General features: G+C 40.1%; 1 protein-coding gene across 1 annotated transcript in view; it reads right to left on the reverse strand.

Moving 5' to 3' along the window:
- The window catches only part of BMPER (BMP binding endothelial regulator), a 207,029-nt gene that overhangs the window by 9,946 nt on the left and 178,543 nt on the right, over positions 1-18,540 (reverse strand). The window contains exon 14 of the mRNA XM_060781627.2: positions 7,662-7,792. Coding sequence (XP_060637610.2) covers positions 7,662-7,792 — 131 coding nt within the window. The remainder of the gene's footprint in view (positions 1-7,661; positions 7,793-18,540) is intronic.

Here is an 18,540-nt window from a genome sequence, read left to right on the forward strand (position 1 = left end):
GCGAGAGGCAGCCAGATTGCTCACCGGGGCGTCATACAGGGAGCATACCACCCCCCTGTTGTGTCAGCTCCACTGGCTGCCAATCCAGTTCCGAGCACAATTCAAGGTGCTGGTTTTGACCTATAAAACCCTATACGGTTCCGGCCCAGTGTATCTGTCCGAACGGATTTCCCTCTACGTCCCCCCCCCCCCGGAGCCTAAGATCTTCTGGGGAGGCCCTGCTCTCGATCCCGCCTCTATCACAGGTGAGATTGGCGGGGACGAGGAGCAGGGCCTTCTCAGCGGTGGCCCCCCGCCTATGGAATTCTCTCCCCGGGGAAATCAGATCTGCAACTACGCTCCTTTCCTTCAGGAAAAAACTAAAAACATGGATCTGGGACCAGGCATTTGGACAAGCAGGTAAATAAAGAAGAACTCCACTGATGGCTAGGAAATGACTAACGGATTGGTTATATGGAACTCTGGAATCGAAACGCTGATTATAAGAATGACTTTTATATGATGTTTATATGATGTTTATATGATGTTTATACAATGTCTTAGGTACCAGTGCGGATGTTTTATTATGATAATCGTTTTAATTGCATTTGTATATCGTTCTTTTATATTTTTATATTTTTGTATACTCTGTATTATTATGTATAGGCATCGAATTCTGCCTTTTTTGTAAGCCGCCCTGAGTCCCCCCCTGGGGGTTGAGAAGGGCGGGGTATAAGCACCAGTAATAAATAAATAAATAAATAAATAAATGTCTTCAAGAGGTGCTGATATGACCTTCTGCCCTCCAGTATTTCCCCATGTAAAAAGGAATGTTAATTTAATTAGAACTGATGCAAACAATCTTCTGGTGGGGGGACCCTTTATTCAGTCATCCCACCACCCCACACCAAAAATATAATGGATTATGCTTAGTAAGGCTTAATTAGGGTAAAGGTAAAGGTAGTCCCCTGACATTAAGTCCAGTCATGTCTGACTCTGGGGTGTGGTGCTCATCTCCATTTCTAAGCCGAAGAGGCAGCGTTGTCCGTAGACACCTCCAAGGTCATGTGGCTGGCATGACTGCATGGAGCGCCGTTACCTTCCCGCCGGAGCGGTACCTATTGATCTACTCACATTTGCATGTTTTCGAACTGCTAGGTTGGCAGAAGCTAGGGCTGACAGCGGAAGCTCACACCGCTCCCCGGGATCAAACCTGCGACCTTTCGATCAACAAGCTCAGCAGCTCAGTGCTTTAACCCACTGCGCCACCAGGGGCTCCATTAATTAGGGACGAACAGACAAATCCTCAATAGGCACAGAGGATTGAATTAGGCTACCACCAAAATTATAAGGATTAATTGAGATATAACTGGATTATGCTGAAGTTGACTGGATTCGAGCACAGAGGGTATAACACAGAGGTCTTCACAGTAGTTGCTGCCACCATATATTGGAACTCTCTTCCCCAGCCCTGTGTATGGGGATATGCTGTAAGAGAGGCACACAGAGGCTTTGGCTTAATTCAACAAAGAAAGATGTTTATTTGTTTACTGTGAACAGGCATTGAATCTTGATGGTTGCAATTTGGTTAGAGCTTAATGGTTCCTTTAAAATGTTCAATACTTCAAAACTTCAGGTTCCAAATAACCTTTCAAAATACCCAGGAAACTGTTGGTCTTTCACTAACTAGTTCCTATTCTCCAAAAAGCCCAACTCCAGGGTCTGTACTACAATACCACTAACAAATTATATCTCTTCAACTGACTTTCCCTAACTGACTCTAGGCTTCAGCAATTCCAACTCCCTCCTTCTACTCTCTCTCACCAACACTAACAGACTTTTCCCAACTGTCAGATTTCAAAAAGCCACTAGACCAAGCTCCGCCCACTTTCCCAATCAAATTGCTTTCCACATTTCCTCCAGGCTGCTTCTGACTCCGCCCCCTACTGGAAATGTTTTACCTAAAATGGCTGCCTCCTAGCACCAATACAAAACTGATGCCAAGCCACTGGGCCTATACTGAGCTAACACTGGTCTTGTAAGGTAGGACAGTTCATTACACCCCATATCTTATTCCAGGAGAAATTAAATCATGCTAAAATCACCAATTTGATCCATGCAGAATTCTAAAATGTAAGAAATTCACAGAACTAAACTTGATGCACATACACTGTTCTGTGATATATACACCTAACCAGACTCATAGCCAGGATTTTGATTGGGGGGGCTGAGTTTGATTTTGGGGGGGGGGGGCTGAGTCTGAGTGAAAGAGGGTCTACCCTAGCAAACCTTTTGTATCATTACTCCAATACCTCCATGCATATGGGATATATTGAGCATGGTGATCAGATCATGATATGAATCAACATAACAGTTTAAATAATGTACCAGTAAGGCCTTCTCGTGGACCACTATGATAATTTCAGGGGGGGGGGGCTCAACCCCCCATCCCCCCCGGCTACATGCCTGCACCTAACATAACATTAACTGGAAATTCATCTAATAAGAGTTTAGGCCTTGAGAGAGAAGCTGCTTCTCCAAATTATGTCTCAGAAGTATGTCCCTCTGTTCCTTTTAAAGACCTGTAGATGGTACTATTTCATTGGCACTAGCCAGCTAAATGGACTGATTCCAAGCACAGCGATTCAAAGAGCTCCACTTCAGACATATATAAAGGCTGCTTCTTGAGCATAAACAGTGGAGTATCTCATTGCCAGCCACAGGATGAGCCACAGGGAAATGTTTTTTAAACCTTAATGGGCAAGGCGGTACATGGAAGATGGGTCACTGAGATTAGTATGTAACTCACAAACTCTTCTAAAAGTTATTCATTGCCCTTTTGCGGAGGTCAAGGTTAAGAAAATGTCTTTATTTCCCATTTAAATTCACCTACTCTCTTCTTATTTCCAGCTATTTCTAAAAACCACCGCTCAAATGTATAATCACTAGTTTCTATCATTTGATTTCACATCTAATTCATTAATCCTTCCAACATTAAACAAATTTTGTTTTTTTTAATAGATAACCTTTCTTTTTATGTCAGTTTTTCAAGTCCTTTTCTTTATTTTATTTAAATAACTTTCAGTCTCTTAAAATGGAATTACGCTGTGAGATGTGCAAATCAGATTACAGTGATCCCTTGCTCCTTCGTGGTCTGCTTATCGTGGACTCACTGTTTCATGGTTTTTTTTATTTTTTAGAAAAGAATTTCACCCTCCTTACCTTCCTCATCCTTCTCTTCACTGCCTGGGGCCTCTTGCTGCTGCTTGGGACCCATACGGCATTGCAGCAAGAGGCCCAGGCCGCAAAGAGGAGGAGGATGAAGAAGGTAAGGAGGCGAAGGGAGAAGAAGAACCACCCCCTTGCACTCCTTACCTTCCTCTTCTTCCTCCTCTTCGCTGCATAGGGCCTCTTGCTACAGCTTGGGCCCCATGTCTGAGGAGGCATCATGGGGCCCAAGCAGTGGCAAGAGGCCCCATGCAACGAGGAGGAGGAAGAGGAAGGAAAAAAGGACGAGGAGGGAAGGTGAGGGGACATCCCTACATCGTGGAATTTCACTTATCGGAATGTAACACCTGCAATAAGTGACGGACCACTGTACTTTAAACTAGGGCTTCTTAAACTTTTCCACTCAGGAGTTTTTTGGCCCAAGACATTTTATGCAAACCTGAACATATATAAAATAGGTATAAAAAACAAATATTAATTTATAACAAATTAGCATTTGCATGGCTTGCTAAACAGACTGATTTTCTTTATTATGAAGCACAGCTGAAGCATCTTCTGCACTGTAAACACTGCACAACTGGTTCATGTAAATGTCTAAAACAACCACTAGATGATTATACAACAACACTGAGTTATACAACAATTTGCTATGTAGGAGCCCTATTCCATTTTTGTCTGGCGACTCTTTTGATTGCAGATGTTAGTACAATCCTAAAAAGTCAATACCATATAATGCAAGGGGGCACTTTATTCCTCTTGTAATTTATTAAATTCACCTTCTGGCACTTTGTTGTTGGAGACAAAGGTCAATAAACCAGAAAGGGGGAAAAGAGCAAGAGAGAAAAATGAATTCCATTAATGTTATCTAACACTAGAATCACACTTGGAACCACTTTACTCATATTGTTCTTCTCCATTATAAAAGATGATCACAACTTTCAGGGCAAATGACCAACTATTTTTAGCTCTTGTCATTCACCCTTATCTGCTAATGCATCTTCCATTTAAGAAGAAGTTAAAAGGCCTTCGTGTCACATATAATTAGTGATATGGGCCTCTAAGTAATAATTTCTTGGAGAAGCAAACAATATTGTTTCTGTAATCTTTCCCAATAAGCATAAATCCTTTCTAGCAAGTGCCTAGGTTACAACCTCATGAGAAAGTCACATGCAGTAATAAAGCCATCAACAAGGAAAACAATTATGTTTAGTAGTGTATCCTACTATGGAGACAAAAGGAAATTATTTAGTATATAAGTCACCAGTTGTAATTAAGGACAGCATATCTGGATGTTCTGAAAAACAGCAATCCAGGATACAAATCAGAAAATAAATGTTAAGAGATGAGGTGGACTGTGATAGCCAAGAGCAAGTGTAGTTGGGACTCCTATCCTTTAGTGCAGGGGTCTCCAGACTAAGGCCGGGGGCTAGATACAGCCCTCCAAAGTCTTTTACCCAGCCCTTGCTCAGGGTCAACCTAAGTTTGAAATGACTTGAAAGCACACAACAACAATCCTATCTCGTCAGCCAAAAGCAGGCCCACACTTCCCATTGAAATACTAATAAGTTTATATTCATTAAAATTGTTCTTCATTTTAATTATTGTATTGTTTTAAAGTGTTTTTTGCACTACAAATAAGATATGTGCAGTGTGCATAGGAATTCATGTTTTTTTTCAAATTATAATCTGGCCCTCCAACACTTTGAGGGACTGTGACCTGGCCCTTTGTTTAAAAAGTTTGAGGACCCCTGCTTTAGTGGGTAAGTAGAACAGGGGATCGGGGCAGACATAACTGAACTATTTAGCATATAGTTAATTTATGATGACTCCTTCTGCAAGTGAGAAATCAGATATGGAATGACAGCACAGGTTTTAACTATAACAAGGGGGCATTACAATCTATGCGATTCTAATACACCATCAAATGTAATGCGCATCTCCATTTTGGCTAAGCAATTAAGCCAAAAAAGATGCACATTACATTTGAGTAAATACAGTACTTTGCTTCCTGATTGAGAAAGAATCAGGAAGTAAATGGCAGGAAGCTCAAGGTAAGTGGAAATGTCCTTCTTTTGAAGGGGGTGGGGATGGGAAATTGTGCCCATGCCCAGCCCTGCTGAACCAGCTCTGGCATAGCTGGGCTGTATGGATGGTCTCCCATTATGGAGCCTTTTTAGGGCACCATTATCACTTGGAATTCGCGTTTTAAAAAAAATGTGTGGCTTGACTATATCATGAGCAGTAGATTTTCCCAACTGCACTAGACCCAACTAAAATGCTGTATTGAGCGACAAACACTTGTATGCATTTTCCAAAGCAACTCTTGTAACAACACAGCCCTTCTATCAACATGGGTATTATCATATTATCAGAGAGCAGTGGAGTAACAGAGATGCATCCAACTATTTTCTTATAGCGGGACTCCTTGTGACAGGCCTCAGTAGAAATCTCTAAGGAACCTCAAGAGATCCCTAGTGGCAATCTCTTTGCATTGCATCCAGTGACAGGAAAACAACTGAATGTATCATTGCTGATCCTCCTTTTCCCTAACGAAATGGAAATGGCCAATAGTGGGGCTTCCCTTCTCATATGGCAGGGTTTCGAAGGGAGCTTTTACATGGTCAGTCTAAATTGCACCATCATAGTTCACTGATAGAATGGCAGATGTTTTTGGACCAGGTCTAAAAGCCGTATTGGCGCAGTAAATCCAAGGCCCATTCCAGAAATTTATTTATTTTATTTTATTTACTTCATTTGTATACCGCTCTCTCTCAGCCCGTAGGCGACTCAGAGCGGTTTACAACCAAATCAGTATACAAAGTGAAATGTGTCCAGTGAGATAGGTTAGGTTAAGAGAGAGTAACTGGCCAAAGATCATTTAGTGAGTTTCATGACAGAGTGGTGACTTGAACCTGGATCTTCCAAATTCCAATCCAATACTGCCATAACCATGCCACATTTTTTTTTTAAAAAAATAGCCCATTTCTTGGCAATATTTTAAGAAAACAGCAAGATTTTGTGTAAATAGAACTCTGTCAGGCTGAAGAGTGGAAACCTCCTGCTTCCCAAGTCCATTCTCTTTAGCCTCCCATTGAGAGACTAAGGAAAGGGGACTCCTGATTGAAAAAGAATCAGAAAGTAAATGGCAGCGAACTCAAGGTGAGTAGGGGCTTCCTTCTTTTGGGGGGGTAGAGGTGGGGAGAATGGGAATGCACTGCCTCCCCCCCACCTCCTCGGGCTGCTTGAGCCCTGGGCATGCAGGATGACTGTGGGGATGCAATCTTTGATCTCTCATAAGGATCCAAAATGGCAATACCCATAGCCCCAAAACTGGGAAAAGGTGCAAATATTTCTGGAAGATCTGTACTTTCCCCAGTATTTTAAAACCTGGGATCAAGCCGGATTAAAAGGCTCACCCTGGATTAAAAGTATTTGTGTGTGTGTGTGTGTTTCATTTGGATGTACCAGGCTAATGCGAGTTCTACACTAGATTAAATGTAAATGTAAATGCAGCCTATGTTGCAGGCACTAAGGCATTTCTAGAAAAGTGAAAGAGCAACATCTCCGCTGCTTCTTCACTCTACTTTTCGCAATGATAGTGGTTAAGACACAGGACACTTTGGAGTTCAGACAGAATTGAATACATCTGTTCCATGCTTCTCCAAAAGGTTTCAGATTAGAATAAACTTGGTTCCCTTGTCCCGCACCCCCTAACTGCAAGCACTTGGTCTTGAATGATTGGGAATTGGCAGGGCTCCTCAGCTTAATGAGTAAAATAGATGGAAATCAGCTGTGGCAGCACCACTCCTCTTTCCTTTTTCCTTCCTATGAAGGCAGATCTATTACAGCTGTGCATCCACATGAACTAAACCTAATGCAGGAAATGTTAGTAATCAGATGGACTGTTTCAGAAGGAGAGCTCTGTGATCCTTCCAGTAGCCACCCAACAAGCTTAAACAAGCAGAATAGGTATGTGACACAGTTTTACAATGGCCTTGTTAGCATAAAGTTGCTGGATTTTCACTTGCTTCCTGTGTTCTCTCTAATACAGAGAACACAAACCGGATGGTCATTGAATTTTGGCACCTGGTAACCATTTATTGATCTGTGCTGTGTCTTTTTTTTTTTTGTCTTACTGGCATCACAGCACTGTAATAAAGTTGACTGCTGGATTATGGATTCAGGGTAGAACTATATTACATGCATATGCCGAACTGCAATTTTTGCTAAGGAAAAGCAGCTGTGGGAGGGGCTGCTTCACCCATTCCCTGGTCACCACTTCCTTTCCAAAACCAATCTTTTAAGCTACAAGATTGTATTTCCAAGGAAAGGAAAGCACCCAGGGGTGGGGGGATATGAAACTGGGCAAAAAGAAAGAGCAGCTATCTGGATTTTGTTATGCGTGTTACCGCACCAGCCATAGTTTTCAAGAAGTAATCAGCATTTCCACTTACCAGCACAATTCTGTTCAGGCTTCCAGTGGATTTTCAGACCTTCCCTCTGGCAGGCTCGAGCATAGGCTAAGAAGGATTCACAGTAGCAGTTCTTATGAACTGGGCACTCACACATGTCTGTCACACAGGACCTGCAGGCAACATCCCAACCAATGAGGAGAGAATAATTTTGAAAATATTAGAGAAGGTCTTTCCAAACGTTTCATGTTAGTGACACACTTTTTTTACATGCATCATTTATTACACAGTAATTCAGTTTTACTATCAAACCAGACATAACCTTCATACAACCCATGTACATACTGCAGCTGACACACTAACATGTTGTCACACAGTCATCTTTTTATTTTTTTGGCAAATCAGTAAAATTGTCACCTTTATTTGGCTACTTATTTTCCTTCTATGAATGGTTCACAGAATAGGGATGGGGCTTTCTCAACGTTTCCCTTCCCATCATAAAGCCTCATGCATCCTACCAATCAGCCGTTGGGTACTATGGGGATCTGGGGGGTGATGTGACATAAGCTCAGTCGATGGAGTAGGAACATCTGAGAAATGCCCTAACTTTAACTTTTTCAAGGACCCTAAAGGCACATGAACTCCTACAGACATATATACACACAACTGGAAATGCCTGTACATTCATTTATGGTTTTATTAAATGTTTAATTGTTAGTTAAACAGTAGGCATGGTTAGGTTCGGTCAGAATCTTCGTAATTCGGAATAAATTTGGAAAGATTTGCTTTTTCAAGCGATTTTGAAGTTTTTAAGGAAACCGGAAGTCTCTTTGCCCTTCTGATGCTTTTTCTGCCATTTCTGTTACGAAGCAATAAGTGAGTCGGAAATGATTCAGCGTTTCCCCGCTTCTGGTCCCTGGGCTTGGGTCAAGCCTGGAATGCATTTTAAAACCCAGTGGATGACTTTCCTCCCTCTTGTCTCCCCTCATGAGCCTGGGAAGCATTTTAAAACCCAGCGGATGACTTTCCTCCCTCTCCTCTCCCCTCGTGAGCCTGGGAAGCATTTTAAAATCGAGTGGATTAATTTCCTCCCTTTGCTTCCCCGCCCCCTTCTGGAGTAAAACAACTACTTTCAAAGTAAAGACCACCCAATGAAACAGGAAATAACACTTTCAAACCATTAAGGAAGTCTCAGAAGTTTCAAAAAGTTTTGAACATTTTTTTCTATGAAAATCGGAATTGACTTTAGAATTGAACCTCCAGCACCCCCTACATCCGAAACAGGTTTTGAACCCTTTTTTAAAATCAAACAAGCCTATTAAACAGTAGTGGGGATCCTGAGATATTTTTTAAAGGGGGTTCCAGAAGAAAAGAGATAATCTGGAATATCTAGAGGACCCAAAAGCTGCAAAAACATGCTTGGGGAAGCTGCACAGGGACCATATCTTGCTCATCTAGATAGTTGTTATACTAAAACTGCCATCAGCCTAACCACCTCATCACATTGAGAGGGGAAACCATGGGTGACTGTCTCTTTAAAGGAGAGAATCACCCCGTTTGGAGTTCTGCCTCCCAATTAGACTCACACTGGAAACTTAAGAGCTGGCAATATATTCATCTTTTACATTAATCACAAGGTCAGTATTATTTTTTAAATCTGAAGAAACAAGAGATTGGAAAACCAAGAGATCCCCTGCCCTGCCCTGCCTAAAGCCCCTTACATTAAAGGAGACTGACACCAGTCTTCACCAAACACTACTGGGTAGTGGTTCTTAACCTGCGGGTCCCCAGATGTTTGGCCTTCTACTCCCAGAAATCCTTAGCTGGTAAACTGGCTGAAATTTCTGGGAGTTGTAGGCCAAAACACTTGGGGATCCACAGGTTGAGAACCACTGCCATAGGGTACAAGAGACAGTGTTCCAAGTTATAACCATTGTCTTCCATGGGTTCCTGTTGATCTTCATAGAACCCCAGAGGATACAAGAGACAGTGAGCCAGGTTCAAACCATTGCTTTCCATGAGATCCTATTGGTCTGCATGGAACTCCAGAAGATACAAGGGACAGTGATCCAAGTTAAAACTATGGCTTTCCATGGGATACTATTGATCTGCATCAAACTTCAGAGGATACAAGAGACAGTGAGCCAGATTAAATCCACTGCTTTCCATGGGATCCTATTAATCTGCATTGAAACCCATAAGATACAAGAGACTGCAGATGGTTGGAAAATGAAACAGGATGGAGAAACTTTGATGGTTCCCATCCCACATGTTTTTCAGTTGTAAACATGTGTAAAGCACAATAAGAGGTAGGCGCCCTGAACATGATTGCTGGTCTGTGTTCAGAGTTCCTTCCTTTCAGGACATTTTTACCTGTTTTCAGCCCTGGAACATGTGATGAGTTCAGTGTCTCTCCATGTTAGGAAAGAGGCTGAAGGTTGAAGGCTGAAGGGTCCTACAGGGGGAAATTTCTCAATGTGATGAGGTCAGATTGCCAGAGTTCCCTCCTTTCTGAATATTTTAGTCTCTTTTCAACCATGGAGGGCTATGCATGAGGGTCAGAAATAGTTTAACTCATGGGATGCGCTCAGTGTCTCTCCATGCTTGAAAAGAGGCTGAAGTGTCCTACCGAGGGGACATTTCTCCATGTGATAAGGCAGTAAGTGAGCTCAACCAGAGCAGAGGAATGACATGTAATGCAGTTCCACATCTTGAGAAGTTGATTCTGCTTTATTCAGACACTCAATTCCATCATGAGCTAGCATCACAATTTTGTCGTGTAAAGAAAACCAGCTAAACAGAAAAATTAAAAAGAATACAACTTTTCATTGCTTTACCAAGCATTTCAAAAGCAAACTTTGATTTTTGTACAAAGAAAACATGCAGACACTGGCTCCCTCTGGTGTTCCAATTCCAAAATGTCATACAATGTGGTTTTCTCGACATATCTTAGGTTGTTATGGCATTGGCGAGCCACCTCTGAATATTCTTTGCCTTAAAAAAAAAACCTATAATATTCATAGACCTGTCATAAATCGACAGCAGCTTGAAGGCACATACATACACATATGTGTTTTTTAGAACAGTAGTTCTCAGCCAATGTTTCACCAGTTTGAAGCAGAAGTAGTCTAGGTGGGGCATAGTTTTATAGCTGCTGTGCCAGTAAAAAGTATTCTCAATAGTATAAAATGTGTTAGATATGTTAAATCTTGTCTAGAGACTGGAACTGACTTCAGCCTGTTTGGTTGCTCCATATTATGTCATTTTTATAAGGTTTTAGATAGCTATTGTTCTTATTTGTTTTATCTAGTGTGAATTCTTATTAAGTGTTATATTTGTATAGGTCATTTAAGTTTCCTATATTTGGATAATTTGTCTATTATTAAGTTTAAAGTTAGGTTATTTTTATCTTCCTTCATGTGGTCTGTCCTGATGTAATTTATCTGTATGCTTTTTCCTTTTTGCCATTGAATGTTTGCCATACATGTTGGAAACCACCCTGAATTCCTTTGGGGAGACAGGGTGGTCTATAAATAAGTTGTTGTTGTTTTTGTTGTTTATGAATAATTAATGGAATTATTAGTTGGTTTATGTATACTCCACCAAGTACTACAGACATTTTATTTACCTTGAAACTTATAACAGGTGTAATAACAGAATGCCTGTACACATAAATGTCATTCTTAGAATGGCTTATTTTCTGTCATGGCGAGACTAATATTGATCAGAAGAATGAATAGTGGGACATGAGATATGAAAGGCCAATAATGACTTTTCTAGAAAGATAACACTGTAGTATATAGGACAAATATTGGCAGCTATTTGCAACGTGAATAGCTGCCAATATTTGTCCTATATACTACAAACTATCATACTTATGCCTATTTTCCTCATGCACAGAGGACGAGAATGTATGTGTTTCCAAGTGCGTGTCAGTTCACCACATACTACAATCCATACTATGTTTCCTTACTTGTCTTGTACATAATTTCATTGTCCATAAAGTAGAAGAGGCAACAAGGAGACCCAGCTTTTTGGACCCAACATTGATGACCCAGTTAATGACATGGAAGTGATGGGATCCTTAAGTGTGAGTAGCCATCTTCTCCCTGAGTATGTTATACAGCATAGTCGGGCATACATTGTAGAAGTCAAGAAAGTTGATTTCAGTAAACTTAGGGAAATACTGGGCATGATCCTGTGGTCAGGAATACTAAAATAGAAGAGGGTTCATGATGGATGGGAGTTTCTTAAAAGTGAGGCACTGAAGGCACAATTTCAATAAGTTCCAACATGGAGGAAAAATGGGATTTGTCTAGAGAAACCAGGATGGATGACTACAGAACATTCAATTGGGGTGAGATTTAAAGGGTATGTGCACAAGAAATGGAAAAAGGAGAAATCACCAAAGAGGATTCCTAATGAAAAGTCAGCATGTGTAGAGAAAACGTCAGAAAGCTGAAGTTCAGAAGAAGCTCAAGATTGCTAGAGAGATTAAAAATAATAAAAACAGATTTTTGATTACATCTGTAGCAAATAAAAAAAACAACCACTGCTTGGAGGAGATGACAAATTAGTAACAACAACAACAACAACACTTTATTTGTATTCCACTCTATCTCCCCAAAGGGACTAAGGGTGGATTCCAAACATAAAAGGCAAACATTCAATGCCTGAATACAACTACAATACATCCATGCTAACAAAATTTATACAACCCAACATATAAATACGAAGTATAACTTAACAAACTAAAATTAAACAGGGCGTAAAGAAAAGGCAGAGATACCCGACCTATCTTTTGCTTCAGTCTTCTCCCATAGGGAAGTGCTTAACCTAGGGAACATGGAGCAGATGTATTTCTTTGATAATGAGCTTATTAAAGGAATACACTTCATGCAGAAAATCTTGATTCAAGAAGGACTTCAACAAGGTCCCCCATTAGATTCTTGCAAATAAACTCATAAAATATGGTCTAGAGATAATGCTACTGTTAGGTGGATGTGTAATTAGTTGAGCGACCAAATCTAAAGGGTGTTCACAAATGGCTCCTCTTCATCCTAGAGAGGAGTGACTAGTATGATGCCATAGGGTTCTGCCTGCTTCCACTGGTATTCAACATCTATATAAATGACGTGGGATGATGAAACAGAGGGCATGCTTATTAAACCTGCACACAACACCAAATACTCAAAAGGACAGGATCAGATTGGACAACTGTGACAAAATTAACAAAAATATGAATTTCAGCAAGGAAAAATGCAAGGTACTACACTAAGGCAGAAAAAATAAAATGCAAAAATAAAGGCTTGATGGCATTTCTCCTGACAACTGTACATGCAAAACAGATCCAGGAGTCTTAGTAGATAGACCACAAGCTGAACATGAGTCAACAGTGTGATGCGTAAGCTAAACAGTCAATGTGATTTCAGGCTGCATCAATAGTAGTATATTGTCTAGATCAAGGGAAGTAACAGTCCCACTCTATTCTGCTTTGGTGAGTCCTCACCTGGAATACTGAAACCCATTTGGATGCCATAAGTCACGAAAGATATTGTCAATTTGGAACATGTCCAGAGAAGGGTGACCAAAATGGTTTAAGGTTGTGGCAAAAGAAACCACGCCTTATGAGGAGTCATTTAAGGAAAGTTAAGAAGTGACATGACGGCCATATTTAAATATTTGAAAGTATGTCATATAGAAGAAGGAGCAAGCTTGTTTTCTGCTGCTCCAAACAAGCTGTTCAAAATGTGCATTTCTGTAAAGATTTATAGCTCCGGAGCCATAAGTGGCTCAGGGAAGGAAAAGAGAGGAAATTATTATTCAGAAACCAAATAAAGGAACCTATGAGAATTGTGCAAGTGAAATACATAAAAGAAAAAGTTCAGGTTTTAAGGGAATAAGTTTGAATAATGGTATAAGGAGATTGTTGGAGAAGCAGCCTATTGAAGAGTTGTCTGCAACTTGAATGGAAATGATATAAACACAAAGGCCCATAGTTGCAGTAAGTATAGCAAATCATCTTCCAGACCTCCTCAGGAACACAGTCTGTAAGATGCATTACAATAAAACATTTGTCCTAATGATGCAGGAGTTAAGGTTTACATCTACGTGGAATATAAGTAAAGCCTTATCTGGCAAATCTAAACCAAGTGGTATGGGTCAATTCACTTGCTTGATTCCCATGTCACCCTTGAAAGCAATGTCCCTGGCATGCCAAAATCAAATTTTAGCCAAACAATTCATCTCCATCCAAAGACTTCAAGACTTTTTATGTCTGCTCTGAGATGCCCAAAGATCCCCACCCTAGTTGAAAATACCCAGGAACATTAAATTCCTCAGAATGGCAGGTACAGCAGCATCTATGGATTGCCCTTAGAAATGTGTGTGCCGTAACATTTGATTGTCTGCTGAAGGAAAGACAACAAGAGAGAAAGTCTAGCATTTCAAAGAGGAAGCTCCTGAGGCAGAAACTGAGAAGATCCTATATGGTTCTGGGATCAAGCTTTGGGCCAATACTGGAAGCAATGTAATAAGATACTATAAATTAACTTAATGTTGACCTGGACTGGCTTTGGAATATGACCTGGATTATGTGATTTTAATTGTTGTTTTAACGTTATGTTTTAATTGGTTGGTTTTAATGTTTTTGTTTATTCATTGATGTATGTGTACAAGCGGCATTGAATTGTTGCCTTTGTGAGGCCACCTTGAGTCCCCTTTGGGGCTGGGAAAAGTGGGATATAAGTATGATAAAAAAAATAAATGTATCATCTACATAGCAACAATACCTGTGACTGCGTTGGGACTGTAATAAGGATCTCAAATGCTGATTTGTTCTTTTCCAGCCATTGATTCCTTATAAGCAGCTTGCAGGTGTTAAAGTTATCAGGCATAAGAATGCAGTTTGTACCATACAGTTCATAGGATTTGGATTTCAAAAGAAGCAACTTAAAAGGTAAAGCTAAGTTTGAAAAATAGGCAAAATAAAGAATTACACCTGTAAAGGAAATAACTATGGGGAGGAAGAGGCTTGGAACTCACTGAGACAGCAATTTGGTTCTCTGTGCAAATGATGTTCCAAGCCAGAGCTCTCTCCAGTTGGTGTTCTCATAGCCTGGCTGGATCTCACTGGAAGCTGTCCTGTTAACTGTTCCAATCTGTTTTATGGAGAAATGAAGTGGAAAGAGCAAAGACATCTATTGTCTGAGGGATGTGCTCTCTCACGAGACAAAACCATATTGTTCTCATGTGTCCAAAGCAAGCCATGTGAGGGCACTTCTTCAGCAAGAGTTATTGAGAATTCTTTAAAACCTACAAGAAAGATTTTCTTTTTGAATAAAAAAGACAGCCCTCTGGTTCAAATAATATCTTTCCCTCTTTTTTATTTGATGGCTGTTTTTGCTGTTCCTGCTGCCCTTACACATTCCACTGCTGTATTGAAAATGCAGATGTTTGGTGTCTTTCATCAACCATCTGTAGTTCTTTTTACTTGACAGTAAACAAGACCTCCAAATCAATCACCATAAGTGGGAATGCCTTTTACATTTAATATCCAGTGTCTTTCATTCCACAAACCCAGCATGATGTATTGCACACTAAAATGTAGAAATTCTTCCAATCCATGACATTAGACAGAAGAGAAGCAAGAGAGATTTGGAATAAAAGATATGGACAATACAGATTTAAACAAAAATCCCATAGGTATATATTTTTAATAGTTTGATATAGAAATAGCTCAAAAGAAAAAGTGTGGGGAAACGTGGTATTGAGATGAATTTTCTTTTCCTTTTAAGGAAAAGGAATCAATGTGCAAATTTTCATCTCAAATATTTTAAGAATGAAATGACAAGAAGTTCATAGTATAGAGATTTATATGAAAAGCAGTCCCAGGCCCTTCATCATTTCTAAGAGGAAAATTGGGATATGTTTGTATCATGAAAATATCATTGCAGGTTTGATAAATGTGGGTTTGAAATGATGTGTGGGTATGAATGGAAGAATGGATGGATGGAGTTAATACTTTTGAAATACCAGTAAAAGACCAAGGCTTGCAATGACTAACTAACTGCTTGCTGGATTGTAATTAAAAGTTGCTAATAAGAACTGAAAAGTAAACTGATAAGAACTGGACAGTGATAAGATAAGTGTTTACAATGTTAAGAAGGAAGTCAACACAAGGCTAACCCCAATAAAGAAGAATCAACATCTGACCAGGAAATTGAGATGGAGCCAGGATGGAAGACGTCTATCATTAATTTACAACTTTGGAACTACATCAGCCGAATATTCCTATAAAAGACTCAGTCTAATAATGCTCAAATTGTGACAGACCTGAGGAGTCTAGTTCACCTGTCATGTTCTGCTCCATGGGAAGGAAAGAGATGGTGTATTCAGAGAGTGGCAGATTTGCAAGGGAACAGTCTGGTCACTTTGGGGCTTCTTTCTCAAGGGAAGAATTGTGCTTTTGGGATCTTGGATTTTGTGCAGGGGGTCAGGTTTTGCTGTATGAAAACAGAGATCTGGTCCTTGGCATTGTTCTTAGGGAAGGAGAAGTTTTGAAGTTTTGAAATTATGGAAGTTTTAGAACTGTGCATTGGCAGGCTGCAGGAAAGCAGGGTCTCCAAGGAGGGAGAAAAGGATATGATAATATTTGGATGCATGTTGATGGATGCATGTACATGCATGTGAATGGTGACTGAAAATGTAACTCCCCTTTGTTTGTTAGCCATATAATTGTAAATCCAATTTAGTTGCATAGAATATGTATGTCTGTATGTCCAATGTTATTCTTTGTCTAAATGTTTTTCTATAATTTGATGCATCCTCTCACATTGGAAATTGCAATAAAAAGGACCTCTGCTTTAAAATTATTGAAGGTTATTTGGTTATTTGGTCATTTGGTCAAGATAGCAAATGTTATTAATGTAGAAGAACATATAAGTTAGGAGAGGCTGCAATGGTTGCTTTTGCCTGAGGTTTTCTTTTTGGAAATTCTGATCCCCACCTGCCATTTGAGTTAACTGATTGCAATCTATATTCACACTTTGACTTCAGGCCCTATTTACATTGACTACTTAGGTGTTTATAGGTGAGGATCGGCCCTGTGGTAACCAAGCACCTATGAGACTGATCCATGGTAACACAAGACAATGCCATCTTTATGCTTCATTGCCCCACATCAGGGGAATTATAAATTCTGCTACAGAATTCATGTTTTCCCCTGACTTAGCACCATATTCTATTCCCAAATAGAATATGGACCCGTTGCACTGGCTGACATCATGGCAAGAATATGTAGGACCCTTTTCATGGCAAGGGACCTCAATGACATGGAGGTATCGGCTAAGGGGAATAGTTAGGGTGACACTCAGCTAAGCTAGGAACTTCCTTCTGCCTCCATGGCAGTGGGGAGCGGGGGTTGTGGGGGCAAGACCCAGATTGGCCCTGGGTTTTAGGTCAGTGTATATCTACCTTCATTTTGCAGCATCTGAAGTAAGCTAAGGACAAAGGGGTAAAATGGTAGGTGTAGTGAGAAACTAGGACATTTTAGAAGCAGCTCAAAAAGTAGGATAAGAGAGGAAAATCTGGACTGTTCCTGCCAAATTGAGTATGTAATTTATACATAATCAGTAAAGGTTTCCCCTTGACATTAAATCTAGTTATGTCTGACTCTGAAGGATGGTGCTCATCTCAATTTCTAAGCCGAAGGGCTGGTATTGTCTATAGACCCCTCCTAGGTCATGTGGCCAGCATGACTGCATTGAGCGCAGTTATCATTCCACAGAAGCAGTAGAGAAGGATAATTAAATGTGCCTATCCTCGACATACAGAAGTTTAAACCTCTAAAGCAACAGGGTGCTACTGTCTTCAGAAGAGCTCACTATCATTGATGCCAAGTTAAACTTTGTATCCCTAAAACAGTGACAATATGAGACAGTTTCTGTTCAAATAACAAACTTTAGTATGTTTATTATAAAATGTGTGGTTTCTGGTCTCAGCATCTACAGCATCCTCCTCTTCTAATAATCTAAGCTATGTATACATTAATGATAGCATCAGATACAAAGATTTCTATGAGGTCTAGCGGTGTGTCCTTTTTATTAGAACGATACTAGCTGCAAGCCTCATCCCCTACTGCAACCACAAATTTGAGTGGTTTGTTTGCACGAAGTCTGGAAATGTACCCAGCAAGATGATCTTTAAGACTTTGCTGAAAAATTGTTCTTTTTTCCCCCCCAAGAGTGGTTTTAAAATTATTATTTTTGAATTCATATTCTATTTCTTTTAACTTGTCACACAGGGTCCTAAAATATAAAAATCATGAAAGCCAAGCAAATTTGGGAAGGGGGGATACAATGTGTTTAATGAAGTTAACATTGAAAGTATCTAAAACAGTGGTTCTCAACCTGGGGTCCCCAGATGTTTTTGGCCTTCAACTCCCAGAAATCCTAACAGCTGGTAAAGTGGCTGGGATTTCTGGGAATTGTAGGCCAAAAACATCTGGGGACCCCAGGTTGAGAACCACTGATCTAAAATCTTGGCAACCAAATTGAACACTACCATAATCATAATAAACACACACCCCAATTTGTTATTGTGATGAAAACTTGAGCCTAGTTTTCCATCATGATTTTTTCTCTCTGGAAGACCAGGTGATGCTTGAAATGCTGCACAATCTTTACGCAAGTTGACTTACATAATAATTCGAATTGAGAAAGCACTAAGAATTGCAGAAATATGAAACATCTTGGAGCTTCAAAGGAAGGGGCCACAAAACTTCTCAATGGTGATGGAGGCTATTTCATGGACAGAAAAGCTGGATGATTGTTTTTGGATGGAGAAGAAAACCAATTTATGAGTAAAATTGGATATCTTGAAAGAAGGCCTGGCTGCCTGGTTGGAACAATGAATGGAAAAC

Source organism: Anolis sagrei, chromosome 6 (genome assembly GCF_037176765.1).
Source record: "Anolis sagrei isolate rAnoSag1 chromosome 6, rAnoSag1.mat, whole genome shotgun sequence".
Taxonomy (NCBI): domain Eukaryota; kingdom Metazoa; phylum Chordata; class Lepidosauria; order Squamata; family Dactyloidae; genus Anolis; species Anolis sagrei.